Here is an 18,721-nt window from a genome sequence, read left to right on the forward strand (position 1 = left end):
CCCAGCTTTTATCATAAAATGACAAATGAAATCAAGTTTGTGAATAATATTGAAATATTTGAATGATGACAAGATCCTTAACGCACTTATGTTGAAAAAATATATGGATTGACCAGGAAAAAGAAAAAAAAGATCAGTGTCAATGGAATCACAGATCTTTTTTTATTTCATCACTAGAAACCAGGGATACCGGAACTGCATTGTATCCTATGTACAAGGTAAACACTAGGTCGGACTAGCAGGTGGGTAGAGCTCAGCGCGGTCTATCAACAAAACCTTACGTGGCCCCGATAGTAGTAGAACTATAGCTTGTAGAAAAGAAGACAGGTTCCAGGAAAGGTGAGGTAAGCTGTAATTGAGTGAGTTTGAGTGAGGGAGATATACCCATAAAATAAGCCGTAGCAGGATTTCTAAGCATTTGCTCCATATAAGCCATACCCGAAAATAAGACATAGTGATAGGCGTGGCTATGCAATGAGGCATAGAGGGAGGAGACATAGAAAGTGAAAGTAAAAGTCTCCTCAGTGAAGTGAGGAGCAGGGGGAAGAAATAAAGCTGTGGCTGCCATTTTACTCAGCACTGTGAGTTTCTCTCCCCCAGCACCAACCAGCAACAGTCTGTGGGTCTCTCTCAATTTCCACAAACAACAGTAAAGTTGCTGCTCCCCAGCACTGACCAGCAACAGTCTGTGGGTCTCTCTCATCCCCCACAAACACCAGTAAAGCTGCTGCTCCCCAGCACTGACCAGCAACAGTCTGTGGGTCTCTCTCACCCCCCCACAAATACCAGTAAAGCTGCTGCTCCCCAGCACTGACCAGCAACAGTCTGTGGGTCTCTCTCACCCCAAACACCAGTGGATAGGGGAAAAGCTTCAGCAAGCAGTCTGCTACTGAGCCCAGAGAAATCATCCCAGCTCCACGGTGCAGATTGGACCCAGTTCTCACTGGATCCCTGATAAATAAGCCAGCCCTTACACATCAGCTTTGCTGGCCTATCTCTGCTTTTCCTGAGTATCTGTACCCCCAGACAAGATGAGTATATTTGAATAAATGTAGATTGTTGTACCATACTTAATAAAAATAAGACATCCCCTGAAAATAAGCCATAGTGTGTCTTCTCGAGGAAAAATAAATATAAGACAGTGTCTTATTTTCGGGGGAAACACAGTAGTTTCTCTCACTAGAGGATATGTTTTTATTATTTATTAGATGGAATGAAGGTTAAGTTTTAGTTCCTATTTGTTGTGTTGTCATTATCAACTGACATTGGAAAACTTTCTAAATTAACTGGTTTACATAAAAATCCATAGCATGGCAAATTTACTATTTACATTGTAGCTTCTATGTTTCTTTTTAAAAGTATAACATGCGAAAGTACTATATATCTTATACAAATTTAAAGGTATATTTGTACAAAATTATAAAAATGACTTAAATAGAATAGCTCACCTGCACAAGATCATTAAAAGCTGAATTTTCTTTTAAACTTTCGTTTCCGAGTCCAGAGTCATCAGCATCGATAAGATTTTCTACAGGGACATTTTGATTTGGCTTTAGGAAAGTAAATTCACTTTCACTTGAGTCCAGAGCCACACAAACATTGTATGTGTATGGCAAAGGCAAAGTTCCATTGTTATATTGGGAAAGTACTCTGGGATCTACTTGAGAATATATATTTGACCCAAATTCAGGAGAACGTTTTAGCTCTTTGCATTTTGGTATAAGTGTTAACATGATAGTTAAAACAAAAAATAAGGAAATCAGCACCAGAGCAATTACCAGAAACATATGCAAATAAGACTTAGAATCCTCATTACTGTTTGGATTATTGATTGCGGGAAATATCTGCTGAAAATTATTTGTGACAATGAAGCTCAATGTAGCTGTTGCAGAGAGAGAGGGGACTCCATTGTCCTTCACCAGAACCACTAGTTTGTGTTTTAACATATCTTTCTCCTGAAAAGAGCGTGATGTCCTGATTTCACCAGAGTGTTGACTGATGCTAAAGAAGGATGGTTCTGATACTTGTGTGAAATGATAAGAGAGCCAAGCATTGTGTCCGGAGTCAGCATCCATAGCAACCACCTTAGTTATTAAAGAACCTTCTTCTGTGGCCAATGGAACAACTTCAAAAAATGTTGAGCCACTACTTTCTGGTGATGGGTAGAGAATCTTTGGTGCGTTATCATTCTGATCCACAATATGGATTATTAATGTTGCATTACTACTAAGACGTGGGAAGCCACAGTCTGTAGCATTTATTTTGATTTGAAACTCCTTGTGTTGCTCATAATCAAATGACCGCTGAGCATAGATAACTCCAGTTTCTATATTAATGGAAAGGTAAGAGGATACAGAAAAGTCCTCAGTATAATTATTGGACATTGAATAAATTAGTTTTGCATTGTCTCCAGCATCCAGATCATAGGCCTGTATAGTATATATTGATGCTCCTGGTACGTTGTTTTCCAGGATATATGCATGATAAATAGTTTTTAGAAAAGCTGGTGCGTTGTCATTGATATCTGATATATCCAGTCTGATGATTTTCTTATTAGTAAGTGGAGGTGATCCTCTATCAGTGGCTAGCATTGTGATGTTGTAACTTGATATTTTCTCTCTATCCAAGGAAGTCGAGATAACAATACTATAGTAGCTTTCTGATGATAGCAAAAGTTCAAATGGTACACTTTCTACAATTCGACAGTCAACTTCTCCATTTTTTCCAGAGTCATGATCATGGACTTCAATTAGGGCTACAACTGTGTCAGGTGCTGAGTCCTCAGGAATAGGGGTAGATAGCATGGCAATGGATATCTCAGGCGCATTGTCATTTTCATCTATTACTTCAATTAACACCTTGGAATGGCCAACACGACCACCGCCATCCTTTGCTTCTACAGATAGTTCATAATGCTTTGATGTCTCAAAGTCTAAATTCCTATTAGTTCTGATTTCTCCAGTTGTAGGATTCATATTAAATGCATGTGTCTGAAGACCATTTCCAGATGTTTTGCCAAAAGAATATGTGATCTGTGCATTGATACCTTCATCTTCATCGGTTGCATTTATAAAAAGCACAGTAGAGTTGACGAGAGTATTTTCACTCACAATCACTCTGTATACTTCTTGAGAAAATATAGGAAAATTATCATTGAAATCAGAAACAATAATCTTTATAAGAACTGTTCCAGATCGGATGGGGTTTCCTCCATCTAGAGCGGTTAAAATGAATTCATGAATATGTTGTATCTCGCGATCTAAGGGTTTCTCTAAAATAAGTTCTGGGAATTTACTACCATCAGATCTGATTGTTTCACTTAGTGAAAAATGCTGATTATCACCGAGCTTGTAAGTTTGTACAGAATTAATACCAATATCTGGATCCTCTGCATTTTGTAAAATAAACCTTGTTCCAGTTAAACTGAGTTCAATTATTTCTAATTTAATGGTTTCATGAAAAAATCTGGGGGAGTTATCATTAATATCCTGGATTTCTATGTTGATTTTAAACACATTCAAAGGATTTGCAACCACTGCATCAAAGGTAAGGAAGCAGGTAATTGCCGTTCCACAGAGTATCTCTCTATCTATCCTATCCTTAACATACAAATTTCCATTTTCTAAATTGACATAAAAATATTTTTCTGAAACACGTGATGTAATGTGGAATCTTCTAAATGAGAGCTGCTTAATATCCAACCCAAGATCTTTGGCAATATTTGCTATAACAGAGTCTTTCTTCATTTCTTCAGCTATGGAATAATGAAGCTGACAATAGACAGAATGACAAAGATGAAATAAGAAGAAAAATACTACTTGCCATCTGATTCCCCTGCATTTTCCTGAATCCATGTTTCTTATCCCAGTCATTCTCAATATAACAGATTCCCATGAACTGTTTCCTTTTAAAGTATTTCAAATCCAACAGAGAAAAGTATATGAAATTCTAAATGCACTTTTGCAAGGAAAAAACCCCCCAGATATATATATCTTGTGCTCTCTTTGATAGAGAAGCCAAAATGGTCGCATTTCTTTTTCCAGATCTGTAATTTGTGTGTGTTAGTGATAGAAATACCAGTGGATCTCCAGCTCTACATTCTTCACCTTGTTGGTGAACAGCGGCGCTCAGAGGCGTAAATGTGGAACTACATGAACTGATTAAGATTTTTACCCACTTCAAGTATTTACTGTAAATAAACCAAATATCCAATGAACATTTTAAAAATATCAAAAATGAATTCATCAAATTAATCGTATTTAAAGGTCTATAAACCTAATAATAATTTTAATTATAATCCTATTTTTGTAACTGAATCACACTTACATCTTTCTGTATAAATACAAGAAAGCCCCAAACCAGCCTAAATCCAGTCATGGATTTGTTACACTAAATATGAAGACAAATTGTAGTGTAATCTGTGTTTAAAGTATCTAAAATTATTAGAAAATGATTATTTTACATATCTTATTTTCTTAATTGGTACTAATATTTTTATGATGTATCTTCCAAAACATTCCACTGCTTTTAAAGACATTTTTACTCAAGTGATAATTATTTTTAGTTCACAACCTTTAAATTTCCTTATCTGCCACCTAAATTGAGTGGCATGCTTTATTTCCTAGGATCCAACTTTTTCTGGGACCTCTAAGTCCAACAAGAATCCAGTTAGTTCCATTCTAGTACTGCTTACTTGAAGTTCAATACAAATTTCACAGATAGATTGCCAGAGTGTCTCAACTCATGTCAAACGAGACAAAAACCTAATCAAATCACTGAGCATTAATATAGAATATTGCCAAACAACAGTGAAATTTTGTTAATGTCAGATACTGTATATGACATGTAGCCCCCCCCCCCCCCGGTTGTATCATAAAATTACAAACAAAATTAAGTTTTTTGATAATCTTGATATTTCTGAATGATGGTAAGATCCAGGTATCACAGATGCATTTTAAAAAGCGTGGCCCAATGTGACCCCTAACATGGGGTCTACCCACTTTGGCTGGGCGGTAGAGCTCAATGCTGTATATCAACACAATGTTATATGGCCCCTTAGTGGTAGCACTACAACTTGCAGAAAAGAAGACAGGCTCCAGGAAAGGTAATGTAAACTGTAATTAAGTGAGATTAAGTGAGATTGGATGGGTTTGAGTGTATGTCCATACCTATATGCAAATTAAATGTGGGGAAAAATGGGGTTACTTAGCTGCATTCAGATATCTCCATACAAGCAAGAGAAAAATTAAAGTACATAATTCACTGATTGAAAATGCATAGCCCTATCACCACAAAAACCTCATTTATAAGAATAGTATTTTAGGCACTGGTTTAATATACTTGACAATATCATATCTGGGAACTCTCTGGATTTCACCTGGAGACTAATGGTGAAGCGCCTTTTCCAGGCCTCACCTTCGTGTCACCACCCACTGACGTCAACGGGACCTCCTGCTCACAACCCACAAGGGGGTCTCTGGGTAACTGAAGCCAGAGAGTTCCCAGGTATGGACAAATATATGTTGGCTTCCACAAATAAATGACTGTGTATTTCAATTATTCTAGTGTGTCCGAGAATGCCACACTAATGAGATTGCATTAGTTTTTGTTTGTGGAAAGTGAACAACTCACCACTGACAAAAGCTTTTATATAAATTCTATTATAATTATTGATTACTTATTTGGTTTTTCATGCATTTATATTTCATTCAATAGGGCTATATTCCATATATTATGCCATACCAGTTGTATAGTTATCAGTATAATATCTAACTCAATAACAATAACTCATGTATTGAAATTACTCACCTTGCTGCTAGTAACCTCATTTTCATTGAGACTTTCATTTCCAAGTCCTGAATTATCAGCATCAATAAGATTGTCCACAGGGATATTCTGGTTTGCCTTTAGGAAGGTAAATTCACTTTCACTTGAGTCTAAAGCCACACAAACATTGTAAGAGTATGGCATTGGCAATGTCCCATTACTATACTGGGAGAGCATACTTGGATCGACTTGTGTATATAAATTTGTCCCAAAGTTCTCAGAAGACTTCGGTTCTTTGCATTTTGAGATAAATGCTAACATAATAGTAAGAATAAAAAATAATGAAATCAATACTAAAGCGATTATTAAGTATATTTGCAAATCAGGTTTAGAATCTATATTGCTTAATTGGTCATTGAGTTTTGGAAGCATCTGTTGAAAATTATCTGCCACGATGAAGGTTAAAGTAACTGTAGATGATAATGATGGAAATCCATTGTCCTTCACCAGAACCACTACCTTATGCTTCATTATATCATCCTCCTGAAAGGTACTTGATATCCTAATTTCACCTGTATGTTGACTAATCCTGAAGTGAGATGGTTCTGATACTTGTATGAAATTATAAGAAAGCCAAGCATTGTGTCCGGAGTCAGCATCTACTGCAACAACCTTTGTTACTAAAGAATCTTGTTCAGAATACAAAGGAATCATCTCAAACAAAGATGAGCTACCACTGTCTGGTGATGGGTACAAGATCTTAGGTGGATTATCATTTAGATCCACAATATGAATTACTAATGTTGCATTGTTTGTTAGACATGGGGATCCACTATCCTTAGCAATTATTTGTATTACAAACTCCTTGTGCTGCTCATAATCAAATGATCGCTGTGCGTAGAGGACACCTGTCTCTATGTTAATGGAAAGATAGGAGGATACTGATAAGTCTTCTGTATTTTTGCTGGACATTGAATAAATTACTTTAGCATTGTCTCCAATGTCCCGATCAACAGCTTGTATTCTGTATATTGAGATTCCAGGTAAATTATTTTCTGGCACATAGGCTGAATAAGTAGATTTTATAAATACGGGTGGATTGTCATTGACATCTGATATATCCAATCTGATTGTATTTTTACTGGAGAGTGGTAGAGATCCTCGGTCAGTGGCTAAAATTGTGATGTCGTAACTTGATACATTTTCTCTATCCATGTTCCCTGTGGTAACAATTCTGTAATAGCTTTCTGATGATAACAAAAGTTCAAAGGGTACTTCTCCCAAAATCTGACAGTCAACTTCTCCATTTGCTTCAGAGTCATGGTCATGAACTTCAATCAATGCTATCACCGTGCCAGGTGATGAATCCTCAGGAATTGGGCTAGATAGCATTGTAATAGAAATCTCAGGCGCATTGTCATTTTCATCTAATATTTCAATTAATACCTGGCAATGGGCAACAAGGCCACCTCCATCCTTTGCTTGTATAGACATTTCATAATTCCTTGTTGTCTCAAAGTCCAAAGCTACATTAGTTTTAATTTCCCCTTTTGTTGGATGGATAGTAAACATATCTATAATGCTTTTTCCAGAATTAATTCCAAAGGAATATGTAATCTGTGAGTTGATGCCTTCATCTTGGTCTGTTGCATTCACATAAAGCACAGTAGAATTTCTTGGAGTATTTTCACTTATGCTCACTTTATAGACTTCTTGTGTAAATATAGGGAAATTATCATTGACATCAGATACAATAATTCTTATTACAACAGTGCCAGATCTTGCAGGGTTTCCTCCATCTATTGCTGTTAAGATTAATTCATGACTACTTTGTGTCTCACGATCTAAAGGTTTCTCTAAGACAAGCTCTGGAAATTTAATGCCATCAGTTCTGGTCTTTTCATTTAATATAAAATGCTGATTATCACTCAGCTTGTATGCCTGTACAGAATTAATGCCAATATCTGGATCCACTGCATTTTCTAAAGCAAATTTTGTTCCAGTTAAACTGAGTTCAATCATTTCTAATTGAATGGTTTCATGAAAAAATCTGGGAGTGTTATCATTTATATCCTGAATTTCAATGTTGACCTTAAATACATTTAAGGGATTTGCAACCACAGCATCAAAATTTAAAAAACAGGTAGCTGATGTTGCACACAGTATCTCTCTATCTATCCTGTCCTTAATATACAAGTTTCCATTTTCCACATTTACATAAAAATATTTTTCGGATACTCGTGAAACAATATGAAATCTTCGAAAAACAAGCTGCTTAATATCTAATCCAAGGTCTTTTGCAATATTGGATATAGCAGTATCTTTTCTTATTTCTTCAGCAATAGAATAATGAAGCTGACCAGAGACTGATTGACAAAACCAATAAAAAACCAAGAGAAATATTACTTGCCAGTGTAATCCTTTGTATTTCATACAATCCCTTGTCTTGATATCAGCCATTCTCATGATCTTACAATGTTCAGGGCAGTTTGTGGTGGACTGTTAAATCCCCTTTTAGATGAAAATGTTGAAATACATTGTCTTCTGTTTGTGGATGAAGCAAAAATGGCTGTATTTTTTTTTTCTTACAGGTCGGTAGTGTGTGTTAGTAATTGAAATATCAGTGGATCACTAGCTCCAAGTTTTCTCCTTATGGTAAACAGCGGCGCCCAGAGGTAAAAATGTGGAACTGCACTATTCAGAAAATCTTTTTAGAGTATCCAGTATTTAGAATAATTAAACTGTATTCTTAGTGAAAAGTACTTTTAAAACTAAATCATTCTGTCTGAAGTAAGAAAATAAAAATGTGCTTTACCAAAAAAAAAAAGAATACATTATAGCAATATCAATGTATTAGTCCAAATATCTCTTACACACTATAAGTTAACGTGGCATTATGAATGGTTGTAAATGTAAATCTGAAATCTGAATGCTCTTAAGGCATGCTTTCCTTTAGCATTTACAGAAATTGATTACTATGAAAGCAACACGTCTATGCCTGTATGTACTTTTAGTTTTTCTACTTTTATTTCTTATCATCTACTATTTTTGTATATGTATGCACCCTAAGTGTTCCACTAATGCTTAATTTTACAGTTATCTAAGCCAAAGAAAACCTCCCAGTAATAACATAAAATAATAGAAACCAACCAGGGTCAAGCAGTGCAACTGAGAAAGAAAACGAATCCTAGTTCCTCAGGATATAGAGGCCTGGTAAGTTAAATAAAAACTACAATAAAAATATTTCTCAAAGTTTGCTTAATTTACACAGCACATCTTCACAAATTATTTTTCAGTAATATTAATAAATTATGTTAAACAACAAAACTTAGATATAAGGATAAAAACCATATAGGTATATATATATATCATTTATAACCATACATGTTTATAGCTTATGGTACTCATGATATTTTTTTTATATCCAATGTTTCTTTTTTTATAATCACTGATAATTAAATTAAACTGACATTTAATTGCATTCCTAGTGTAAATACCATGACATTGAGTTACTGTTGGTCATCAACAAGGTATTTTCGTCCACACAACTGCCGCTCACTGGATATTTTCTCTTTTTCGGACCATACTCTGTAAACCCTAGAGATGGTTGTGCGTAAAAATCCCAGCCCGTCTGGCACCAACAACCATGCCAAGTTCAAAGTCACTTAAATCCCCTTTCTTCCCCATTCTGATGCTTGGTTTGAACTTCGGCAAGTTGTCTTGACCATGTCTACATTCCTAAATTCATTGCTGCCATGTGATTGGCTGATTAGCTATTTCTGTTAACAAGCAATTTAGTTCTTGACAATGGCAGCTGGGATGCGATCACCAGTAGTCCCAAAGGTAGGGTTAATAATGGGAACAATGGCACCATATTTCAACCCTTGAAAAGGGGGTTAATTGTGCGTATTATGCCTGAGATTTGTGTGTGTGGTGTGTCAAGTAATAAATCACTCTAATTATTAAACACCATATACTTCCAGACATAGTTTATCACATATAACAGTAAGCAAGATCCAAAATTCATGCAGTTATATACATACTGTATGCAATTCACTGGCGTTCATATACACATCGAGAATGTTCAAGATAAAATGAAGGTTTTATCACTAGGATGGTTGTATACTCCAACACCAGTGTGTGTGTGTGCAAGGTTTCATTTGTACAATGTAGTAAATGTAAATTGTGCATTCAGCTATACGTTTTATTTCTTACCAAACTGTATCTTTTAGAACTACCTACCTGATTGTTTTGTGCCAAACTGTCTTTCAGACTTTCATTATCAAGTCCTGATTCATCGGCATCAATTAGATTGTCCACGGGTACATTTTGATTTGTTTTTAGAAAAGTAAATTCACTTTCACTTGAATCCAGAGCAACACAAACATCATATGAGTACGGAAGAGCCAAAGTCCCGTTGTTGCATTGGGAAAAAATCCTAGGATCTACTTGAGTATACAGATTAGGCCCAAATGGGGGAGAAGTTTTTAGTTCTTTGCATTTTGTGATAACTGCTATCATAATAGTTAAAATAAAAAATAAAGAAATAAGCACCAGAGCAATAACCAAATACATCTGCAAATTAGATGCCGGCTCTTCTTTGTTAAATGGATCGTTGAGTTTGGGAAGCATCTGTTGAAAATTGTCTGCAACAATAAAGCTTAATGTAACCGTGGCAGACAAAGAAGGGACCCCATTGTCCTTCACCATAACCACTATTTTATGTTTTAAAACATCTTTCTCTTGAAACACACGTAAGGTCCTTATCTCACCGGTGTGCTGGCTAATACTAAAGTAAAATGGTTCTGATACTTGTAATAAATGATAAGAGAGCCAGGAATTATGTCCAGAATCTGCATCTACCGCAACTACCTTTGTTATTAGTAATCCTTGTTCTGTAGCCAAAGGAACCATTTCAAAGGATGCTGAACCATCATTTCCTGGAGAGGGGTACAATATTCTTGGTGCATTATCATTCTGATCCACTATATGTATGATTAATGTTGCATTGCTGCTCAGAGACGGGGATCCGCTGTCTTTGGCTGTTATATGGATTTTGAACTCCTTTTGCTGCTCATAATCAAATGGCCGCTGAGCATAGACAACGCCAGTCTCTATATTGATTGAAAGGTAAGATGACACCGAATTATTTTCTTTTTTTGCACTTGATATTGAATACGTTACTTTGGCGTTATCCCCAGCGTCAGGATCTGAAGCTTGTATACTGCAAAGCGAGGTTCCAGGTAAATTGTTTTCTGGCACATATGCAATATATGTAGATTTCACAAAAACTGGTGGATTGTCATTTACATCTGAAATATCCAATCTGATGGTTTTCTTGCTGAAGAGTGGTGGGGTACCTCGGTCAGTAGCTAATATTGTGATGTTATAATGCGATATTTTCTCTCTGTCTATTGCACGTGTTGTAACTATCCTGTAAAAATTATCAGATGATAATAATAATTTTTTTTTTTTTATTCATTCTCCGTTTATTAAACAGTGTAAAATACAGAGAACATGTACGACACAAAAGCATATACAATAAATGCCAGAAAGTAGCGCACCACGTCAAGGCACACAGGTTCACAATAAAAAAAAAAAAACATCAAAGTGGTGCAAACGATACATACCAGGTCGTAACAAGAGTTCCCTGATTCAGAATAGAGAAAAGTAGGGGTGCCACCTGGCACATCCAGCTCAGCACCCAGAGGTAGAGCGGTGCATAAAACAAGGCATATGACGAAGGTGGCAAAAGGAGTTGAGGACATCGAATAAACGGAGCCAAGGAAAAGGAAAAATACAGAGAGAAAACAAAATCAAACCAAACAGCTCCGCAAACAGTTGCTCCGGGTAAGTACATGCGCCAAAAGCGAGGAGGCGACAAAACCGCCGCACATAGGGACGGCAGAAACAATGTGGAACTGACCTGCCGTTATCTAAAGCACATGAAGACCGAGATAATATATTCCGTATAAAAAGGAAGAAACCAAAAAGTAAACCCGGGACCCCAAAACGTCAACCCGCCCTACCTGTCACCATGGGAATGGAAGGGAACAGACACTAGGGAGGAGAACTGGGGGGAGGAGTAGCCGGAAGATACTGACCCAGAATGACCCTAAAGTCCGCGGAGGCAACAAATTCATGCCACCAAAACCAGCGCCTGGCATGCTGGTAACCCTTACCCCTGGAAGACCACACCAAGTCCTCCATGTGTTCAAGAAACTGCACCCTCTGGAGCCACAACGCGATCGGAGGAGGGGTGGGGGTACGCCAAAAAACGGGTATCACGGCCTTGGCCGCATTGAGGAGATGTACGGTGAGCGTGCGTTTATACGCCTGCGGTGAGAGCGAGGTAAGGTGCAACAAGGCTGCTTCTGGCTTAGCCAACAGATCCACGCCACCCACACGCTCCACTACCCGTAACACCACCTGCCAGAAGGGTCGAATCGCCGGACACAGCCACCATATGTGGTACAACGTCCCCCTGTCGGAACCGCACCTCCAACAAACTTCAGAGATTGAGGGGAAGAACCTGTGAAGGTCCACGGGTGTCCTATACCACCTCGTCAAAAGCTTGTATGAACACTCCTGTATTCTGCTGGAGATGGAGCCCCGATGAGTGGCAAAGAAAACCCCATCCCAGTCTTGGGGGGATGGCGCAACCGAAAGATCCCCCTCCCACAAGCTCAAAAAATAGGGTTTCGATCCAGAGGCCGAGTCCAACAGTAAGGCATAGAGTACAGAAAGCAGGTGCGGGGCTTCTTTAGAGGAGGTGCAAAGTGTCTCGAAAGCAGACAACGGCCGGAACAAAAGGGGAGTCTTGGGGATAGACAACACAAAGTGGCGGGCCTGAATATAAAACAGGAGTTCGGCCGGAGATAGGGATCGTTTACCATAAAAAATCTCGGCAGAAACAAACCTGCCGCCCACATATGCGGTGTGGAACCGTAAAACACGCCACGGGAGAGAGGGTTGTAAAGGTGACCGCTGGACAGACATACTGAGAGGAAAGTCAGGGTTAGGGACAATCGGATAGAGGGGACCAGGATTGGAGGACAAACCGCCCCCCTTCAAAATCCTGGTAAACACCCGCAGAGTAGCGCCGACAGTAAGCGACACCCCAGCCACAAAATGCCTCTTGGGCTCTAGTAACCAAGGAAGGCAAGAAAGAGAGATACCCACCAACGATTCCTCAATCTCCAGCCATTGCTTAGGGACCATAAGGGACCACTCCACAATTCTGCGGAGGTGGGCTGCCTGCCAATATTTCTCCAAATCCGGCAACCCCAAACCCCCCTTGAGTTTTGGTCGAATTAAGTGGGCATGGGAGAGTCTAGGAGACCGAGAGCACCAAACATAAGAGCGAAAAACCCGGTGACAGGCCTTAAAAAACGAACGAGGAAGAAAAATGGGCAGGGTCTGGAAGAGGTATAGGAATCTGGGGAGAATATTCATTTTAACAACGGCCACCCTACCAAACCAAGAGACGTGTGCGTAATCCCACCTCCGCAGGTCAGACGAAACAGAGGTAAGTAAAGGGGTAAAGTTCAATGAAAAAAGCAGGGAAAGGTCCCCAGGAATCCGCAAACCCAGGTAAGTAAGGGCACGGGCACACACCCTGAACGGAAAATGACGCGACAAGTCCGCCAGCAAGTCCGCCGGGACATTGCAGCACAGCATCTCAGACTTAGCGAGATTAATTTTATAATTGGAGAGCGAACCAAAGGTTCGCAACTCCTGCAGCAAGTAGGAGAGGGAAGCCATAGGGTCAGTATTGATACACAACATGTCATCTGCGTAAACCGCCAGTTTATGTTGAACCCCAGCCACAGAAATGCCCGAGATGGAAGCGTTTGCCCGGATAGCGTTTGCCAAGGGCTCCATCCCCAGCACAAAGAGCAGAGGCGAGAGTGGGCAGCCCTGCCTAGTGCCATTCGACAGAGTGACCTGGCGCGACACAAGCCCGTTAACCTTAATCAACGCCGTAGGGTCATGATATAAGGCCCCAACCCAACCAAGAAAGTGACGGCCAAGTCCCAGACGTTCCAGGACACGAAAGAGGTAAGGCCAGGCCACCCTGTCGAAAGCTTTCTCCGCGTCGAGCGAAGCCAGGGTAAGAGGGAGATTATTACGGTTAGCGAAATTAATAAGGTCAATGACCTTTGTGGTGTTATCCCTGGCCTCCCTCCCGGGGACGAAGCCCACCTGATCCCTATGAATAAAGCGAGGCACGTAGGGCGACAGCCGCATTGCCAAGATCTTTGCCAGTAGCTTAACATCTGTGTTAAGCAAGGAAATGGGGCGATAGCTACCACAGGCGTCAGCGGGTTTATTTGGCTTCAGAATCAGAGAAATATGCGCCATGGTAGACCGAGGATCCAAGTGGGAGCCCGAAGTAAGGGAGTTAAACGTAGTTACCAAATGCGGGCCTAGGATAGGGAGAAATTTTTTATAATAGACAATCGGCAAACCATCCGGCCCCGGACATCTGCCCGGCTTGGTAGACTTAATAGCAACCCTGACCTCTTCCAGTGTAATAGGAGAGTTGAGAATGTCCGATTCCTCTGGACGTAAGGGGCACGGCAAGTATTTATCTAAATAACTATCAAGGACCGTCTGAAAGTCAGGACAGGAGTCCCGGACGGAAGGCAAATTGTAGAGATCCTGGTAATACTTGCGGAAGCATTCCGCGATCTCAGGTGTGGAGGAAACATGAGTACCAGCGGATGTGCGAACCCGAGCTATAAAATGTTTAGCAGTCTGCGCTCTAAGCGCCCTAGCCAACAGCTTACCGGGCTTATCCCCGTATTCATAAAAATGCCGCTTAGTCAAAAGAAACTGCCGCTTAAGGCGACGATTCGTAAGAGAAGCCAATTGGGCCCGCAGAGAAGCAAGCTGGGTCAGAAGAGTGGGGTCACGAAGGGACTTATGCAGTGTTTCTAGCTCCGCTATCTTCCTAATGACGTCAAGAGTGGCGGCTAACGCGTTCCTTTTAAGCCGAGAGCCAAGTTGTATAAACTTTCCTCGTACCACGGCCTTATGGGCTTCCCAAATGGTGGGCAAGGGCATCCCAGGGGTAGAATTCTCGGAAAAATAAAGGCGTAAATGGTCAGCCACCTCCGAGGAAAACGCCGGGTCAGAAAGAATATTTTCGTTCAGACGCCACAACCAGGGCCGAACAGGGAATGAGGCCAGTTTAATGGTCATAAAGACCGGGGCATGATCGCTGAGCACACGAGGGCCAATAGATGTGGTGTGAAGGGTGGGGAGGTGATGATGGGAGAGGAAAAAGGAGTCAATACGGGTATAACGGTCATGTAGGGCAGAATAATATGTGTAGTCCCTAGTAGTAGGGTGTTGTGTCCGCCAAGCGTCAATAAGCTGCGCCATATGTAACAGCCGCTTGACCCGGTTGATCTGAGTATGGGGGATAGACGAAGTACCAGAGGAATTGTCAAGTGACGGGAGAAAAGTCATGTTGAAGTCGCCCCCTAAAACCGTCAGACCCTCCTGGAAGTCCATCAATTTCTTCAAGACCAGAACCAAAAATTTAGATTGGCGACAATTCGGGGCATAAACGTTTGCAAAAGTGACCTTATGAGTACCCAAAAACCCCTTAACAAAAATACACCTGCCTTCAGAGTCCTGCCAGCGATCCAACAAGCGAAAGGGCAAGTGTTTGTGTAAGAGGATAGCCACCCCTTTGGATTTAGAATCCGGGCTACTAGATGTAAATGAGGTGGTGAAGTGATTGTTAGTCAATTTGGGTTCCTTAGTGACCTTGAAATGTGTTTCTTGAATAAAAGCTATTCTGGATTTAGAGCGACGGAGTTCAGCAAATAGTTTGGACCTCTGTTCGGGTTTGTTAAGCCCCCTAATATTGAGGGAAATCAATGTAATAGGATCAAGCGCCATATGGAGTGAGACTGGCAGGACCGTGGAAGGGCAATATCAGCATAAGATAACCAATAATAAAGAGCAGCAGGAGCAATAATATCGGAGCAAAAAACAAAGCAACAAGAAATAAACCAAAACAATCTCTTATTAAAACAATAAGAGCTGGATGCCGTAGCATCGACCAATGAGCAACATGACCAACAAAATGGACATAGACCACACAGCGGGGTCCAAAGGAGCCCCGTGTGGTAGGCTCTGGGGGGAGACCACCAAACCATAAAACATGCATCTTCAGCAGATATCAGTACAAATAAAAAATAAACCGTGTATTAGAAAACAATAAAACGATGTAGTGGTGCAAAGATACGTGCGCCTCGAGGGAGGCTTTCGAGTGGAAAAACAAAACACGAAATAAGGGTAAGTAGCTTAAGGGTCGAACGAACCCTAAGTGACTGCGTGTAGAAGTGTATAGGCCGACATGGGCCAAGGTAAGTGACCAAACGGCATGAGATAAGTGTATGATAGGGCAGGAGCCCACAGACCCGAGAACCCAAAAAATAAAAAAAAAATAAAAACTAATACGCAAAGCAAAACGAAAAGGCGTCGGAAAGTTCGGCCGAGAATATTCAACAGTCCTCATGGAGGAGCGGCAGCAGGTCAAACCGCCTGGCACAGGGAGGCAAAACAAAACCCCCGGCAATCACAAGCAGCAGCGGTCAGTCCTTTCCCCCGTCCATCTGAGAGACCCTCCTGCGACGTTGGCGGCGTTGCGGCAGAGACGACCAGCCGGACTTCGGCAGCGGCGAGATGGACGGTCCACGCAACGAAGAAGACCACTCCGACAGGTCCAGAGGAGGGAGATCCAGCGAGCTCAGGAAGCCGGGTAAGTCCGCAGGATGGCGTAAGATCACCGCTTGAGTACCCTTACGGGCTATCAGGGCGAAAGGAAATCCCCACTGATAAGGAATGGAAGCTTCACGAAGCAGGGAGGTAAGTGGGCGCAACATCCTTCTCGTCTGAAGTGTGATGGGCGATAAATCCTGGAAAATAGCGATGTCATGGCCCTCATACTGGATAGGTGTCTTCGATCTGCATTTTTGGAGGATCAGCTCCTTAGTGCGATATTCATGGAGGCAACAAATTATGTCTCGTGGCGGTTGTGCGTCAGGACCTCTGGGTCGGAGCGCCCTATGAGCACGGTCAAGCACAATTGGAGAGTCCTCCGCTCTGTCCAGAAGCCTGTTGAAAATGGACGTGAGAGTGGACATTATGTCCGCAGGAAGAACAGACTCCGGGAGGCCCCTGACACGAAGGTTAGACCTCCGGCCCCTGTTATCAAGGTCTTCCATCTGTCGTAGGAGCCTCGAAATTGTGTCCTGTTGATGGGAGACCGTTGCTGAGATCTCATCAAGTGTGGTATGGACTTTCTCCCGGTCGTCCTCCAAAGCGACCACGCGGTCGCCAAGTTGCGAAAGGTTTGTTTTTATGTCATGCAGGTCTTCGCGGACACCAGAAAGTGCAGAGCGGAACAAATCAGACATCTCCGCTTTAGTAGGCAGATCCCTCACCGCCTCCTGCCATGAGGTATGTACTTGCGAGGGCAGTATGGTATCCGAATCGGCCACGGAAGGCGACCCGGAGCGAGCACTCCGCGGACTCGGCGGCGGCGACGCCATCTTGCCAGGTAGGCCACGATTGTCCGCTTCCGTAGAAGAGTGGAAAAACGACCGGACTGAGGTGTTAGAGTGTTTCTCTCTAGCCCCGGCGGGTTTAGGAGTAGTCACGGTCCTCGAGTGCTTGCCCATGCTTGAAATCGGCACCCTTTTAGCAGCGTAAAAGAACGAAAGCCTCGGAGCTCAGCAGCTACACGTGCAGTTCCATCGAGTGCTAGCCCAGATGATAATAATAATTCAAAGGGTAGTATCTCCATTATTTGACAGTCAACATCTCCATTTGTTCCCGAATCTTGATCGTGCACTTCAATAAGTGCAATTAATGTGCCAGGGGATGAGTCCTCAGAGATAGGAGTAGATAATGATTTAATTGTTATTTCAGGGGCATTGTCATTTTCATCTAATATTTCGACTAATAACTTACAGTGAGACACAAGTCCTCCTCCATCCTTTGCTTGTATAAATATTTCATAACTTTTTGTAACTTCAAAATCCAAGTTTCTACTGATTTTAATTTCTCCATTTGTAGGATGGATATCAAACATGTCTGTATGTAGCATATTTCCTGAGGTTTTGCTAAATGAATATGTAATGTGTGCGTTTGATCCTTCATCTTGATCAGTTGCATTTATAAAAAGTAAAGTAGAATTTATTGGAGAGTTTTCACTTATACTCACTTTATAAACATCTTGGGAAAATACAGGGAAATTGTCATTTACATCAGTAACTATGACCCTAATTAAGGCTGTTCCTGATCTAGTGGGAGTTCCACCATCAACGGCTGTTAAAATTAATTCATGGCTCTGTTGTTTCTCACGGTCCAAAGGTCTCTCTAAAACAAGTTCTGGAAATCTGCTGCCATCACTGCTGGTCTTTTCACTCAATGCAAAATACTGATTATCACTGAGTTTGTATGTCTGCACAGAATTAATGCCAATATCTGGATCTTCTGCATTTTGTAAAACAAATCTTGTTCCTGGCAAGCTAAGTTCAATCATTTCTAAATTGATGGTGTCATGGAAATATTTTGGAGAATTATCATTTATATCCTGAATTTCCACGTTTACGCGGAAAACATTTAAAGGGTTTTCAACCACTGCATCAAAGGTTAGGAAGCAGGTAGCTGCTGCCCCACACAGAGTCTCTCTATCAATCCTGTCTCTAACACACAAATTTCCATTTGCTGAATTGACATAGAAATATTTCTCTGAAACACGTGAAACAATATGAAGTCTTCTGAATGAGAGCTGCTTAACATCTATATCAATGTCTTTTGCAATATTTGCTACAACAGAGTCTTTTCTCATTTCTTCAGCAATTGAATAATGAAGCTGCCCAGAAACTGAACTACAAAGCCATGGAAATAAGAAGGAAAATATTACTTG

At 40.8% G+C, this 18,721-nt stretch overlaps 2 protein-coding genes across 9 annotated transcripts in view; both read right to left on the reverse strand.

The window, feature by feature from the left end:
- The window catches only part of LOC128492871 (protocadherin gamma-A3-like), a 258,015-nt gene that overhangs the window by 178,081 nt on the left and 61,213 nt on the right, over positions 1-18,721 (reverse strand). The window contains exon 2 of one of the 8 annotated variants that reach the window (XM_053465616.1): positions 10,009-11,200. The exons of 5 other annotated variants lie outside the window; for them this stretch is intronic. In XM_053465616.1, the coding sequence (XP_053321591.1) occupies positions 10,009-11,200 (1,192 nt within the window). Of the gene's footprint in view, positions 1-1,448; positions 4,035-5,808; positions 8,735-10,008; positions 11,201-18,721 lie in introns of those variants that run through there. 2 more of the 8 variants (XM_053465606.1, XM_053465605.1) reach the window with 2 other exon arrangements.
- LOC128490203 (protocadherin gamma-B5-like) lies at positions 17,444-18,715 on the reverse strand (the record flags this gene model as incomplete). The annotated part of the gene is made up of 1 exon (XM_053461987.1): positions 17,444-18,715. A coding segment is annotated over one exon (1,272 nt), but the record flags the coding sequence as incomplete, so codon positions are not given.

Source organism: Spea bombifrons, chromosome 4 (assembly GCF_027358695.1).
Source record: "Spea bombifrons isolate aSpeBom1 chromosome 4, aSpeBom1.2.pri, whole genome shotgun sequence".
NCBI lineage: Eukaryota > Metazoa > Chordata > Amphibia > Anura > Pelobatidae > Spea > Spea bombifrons.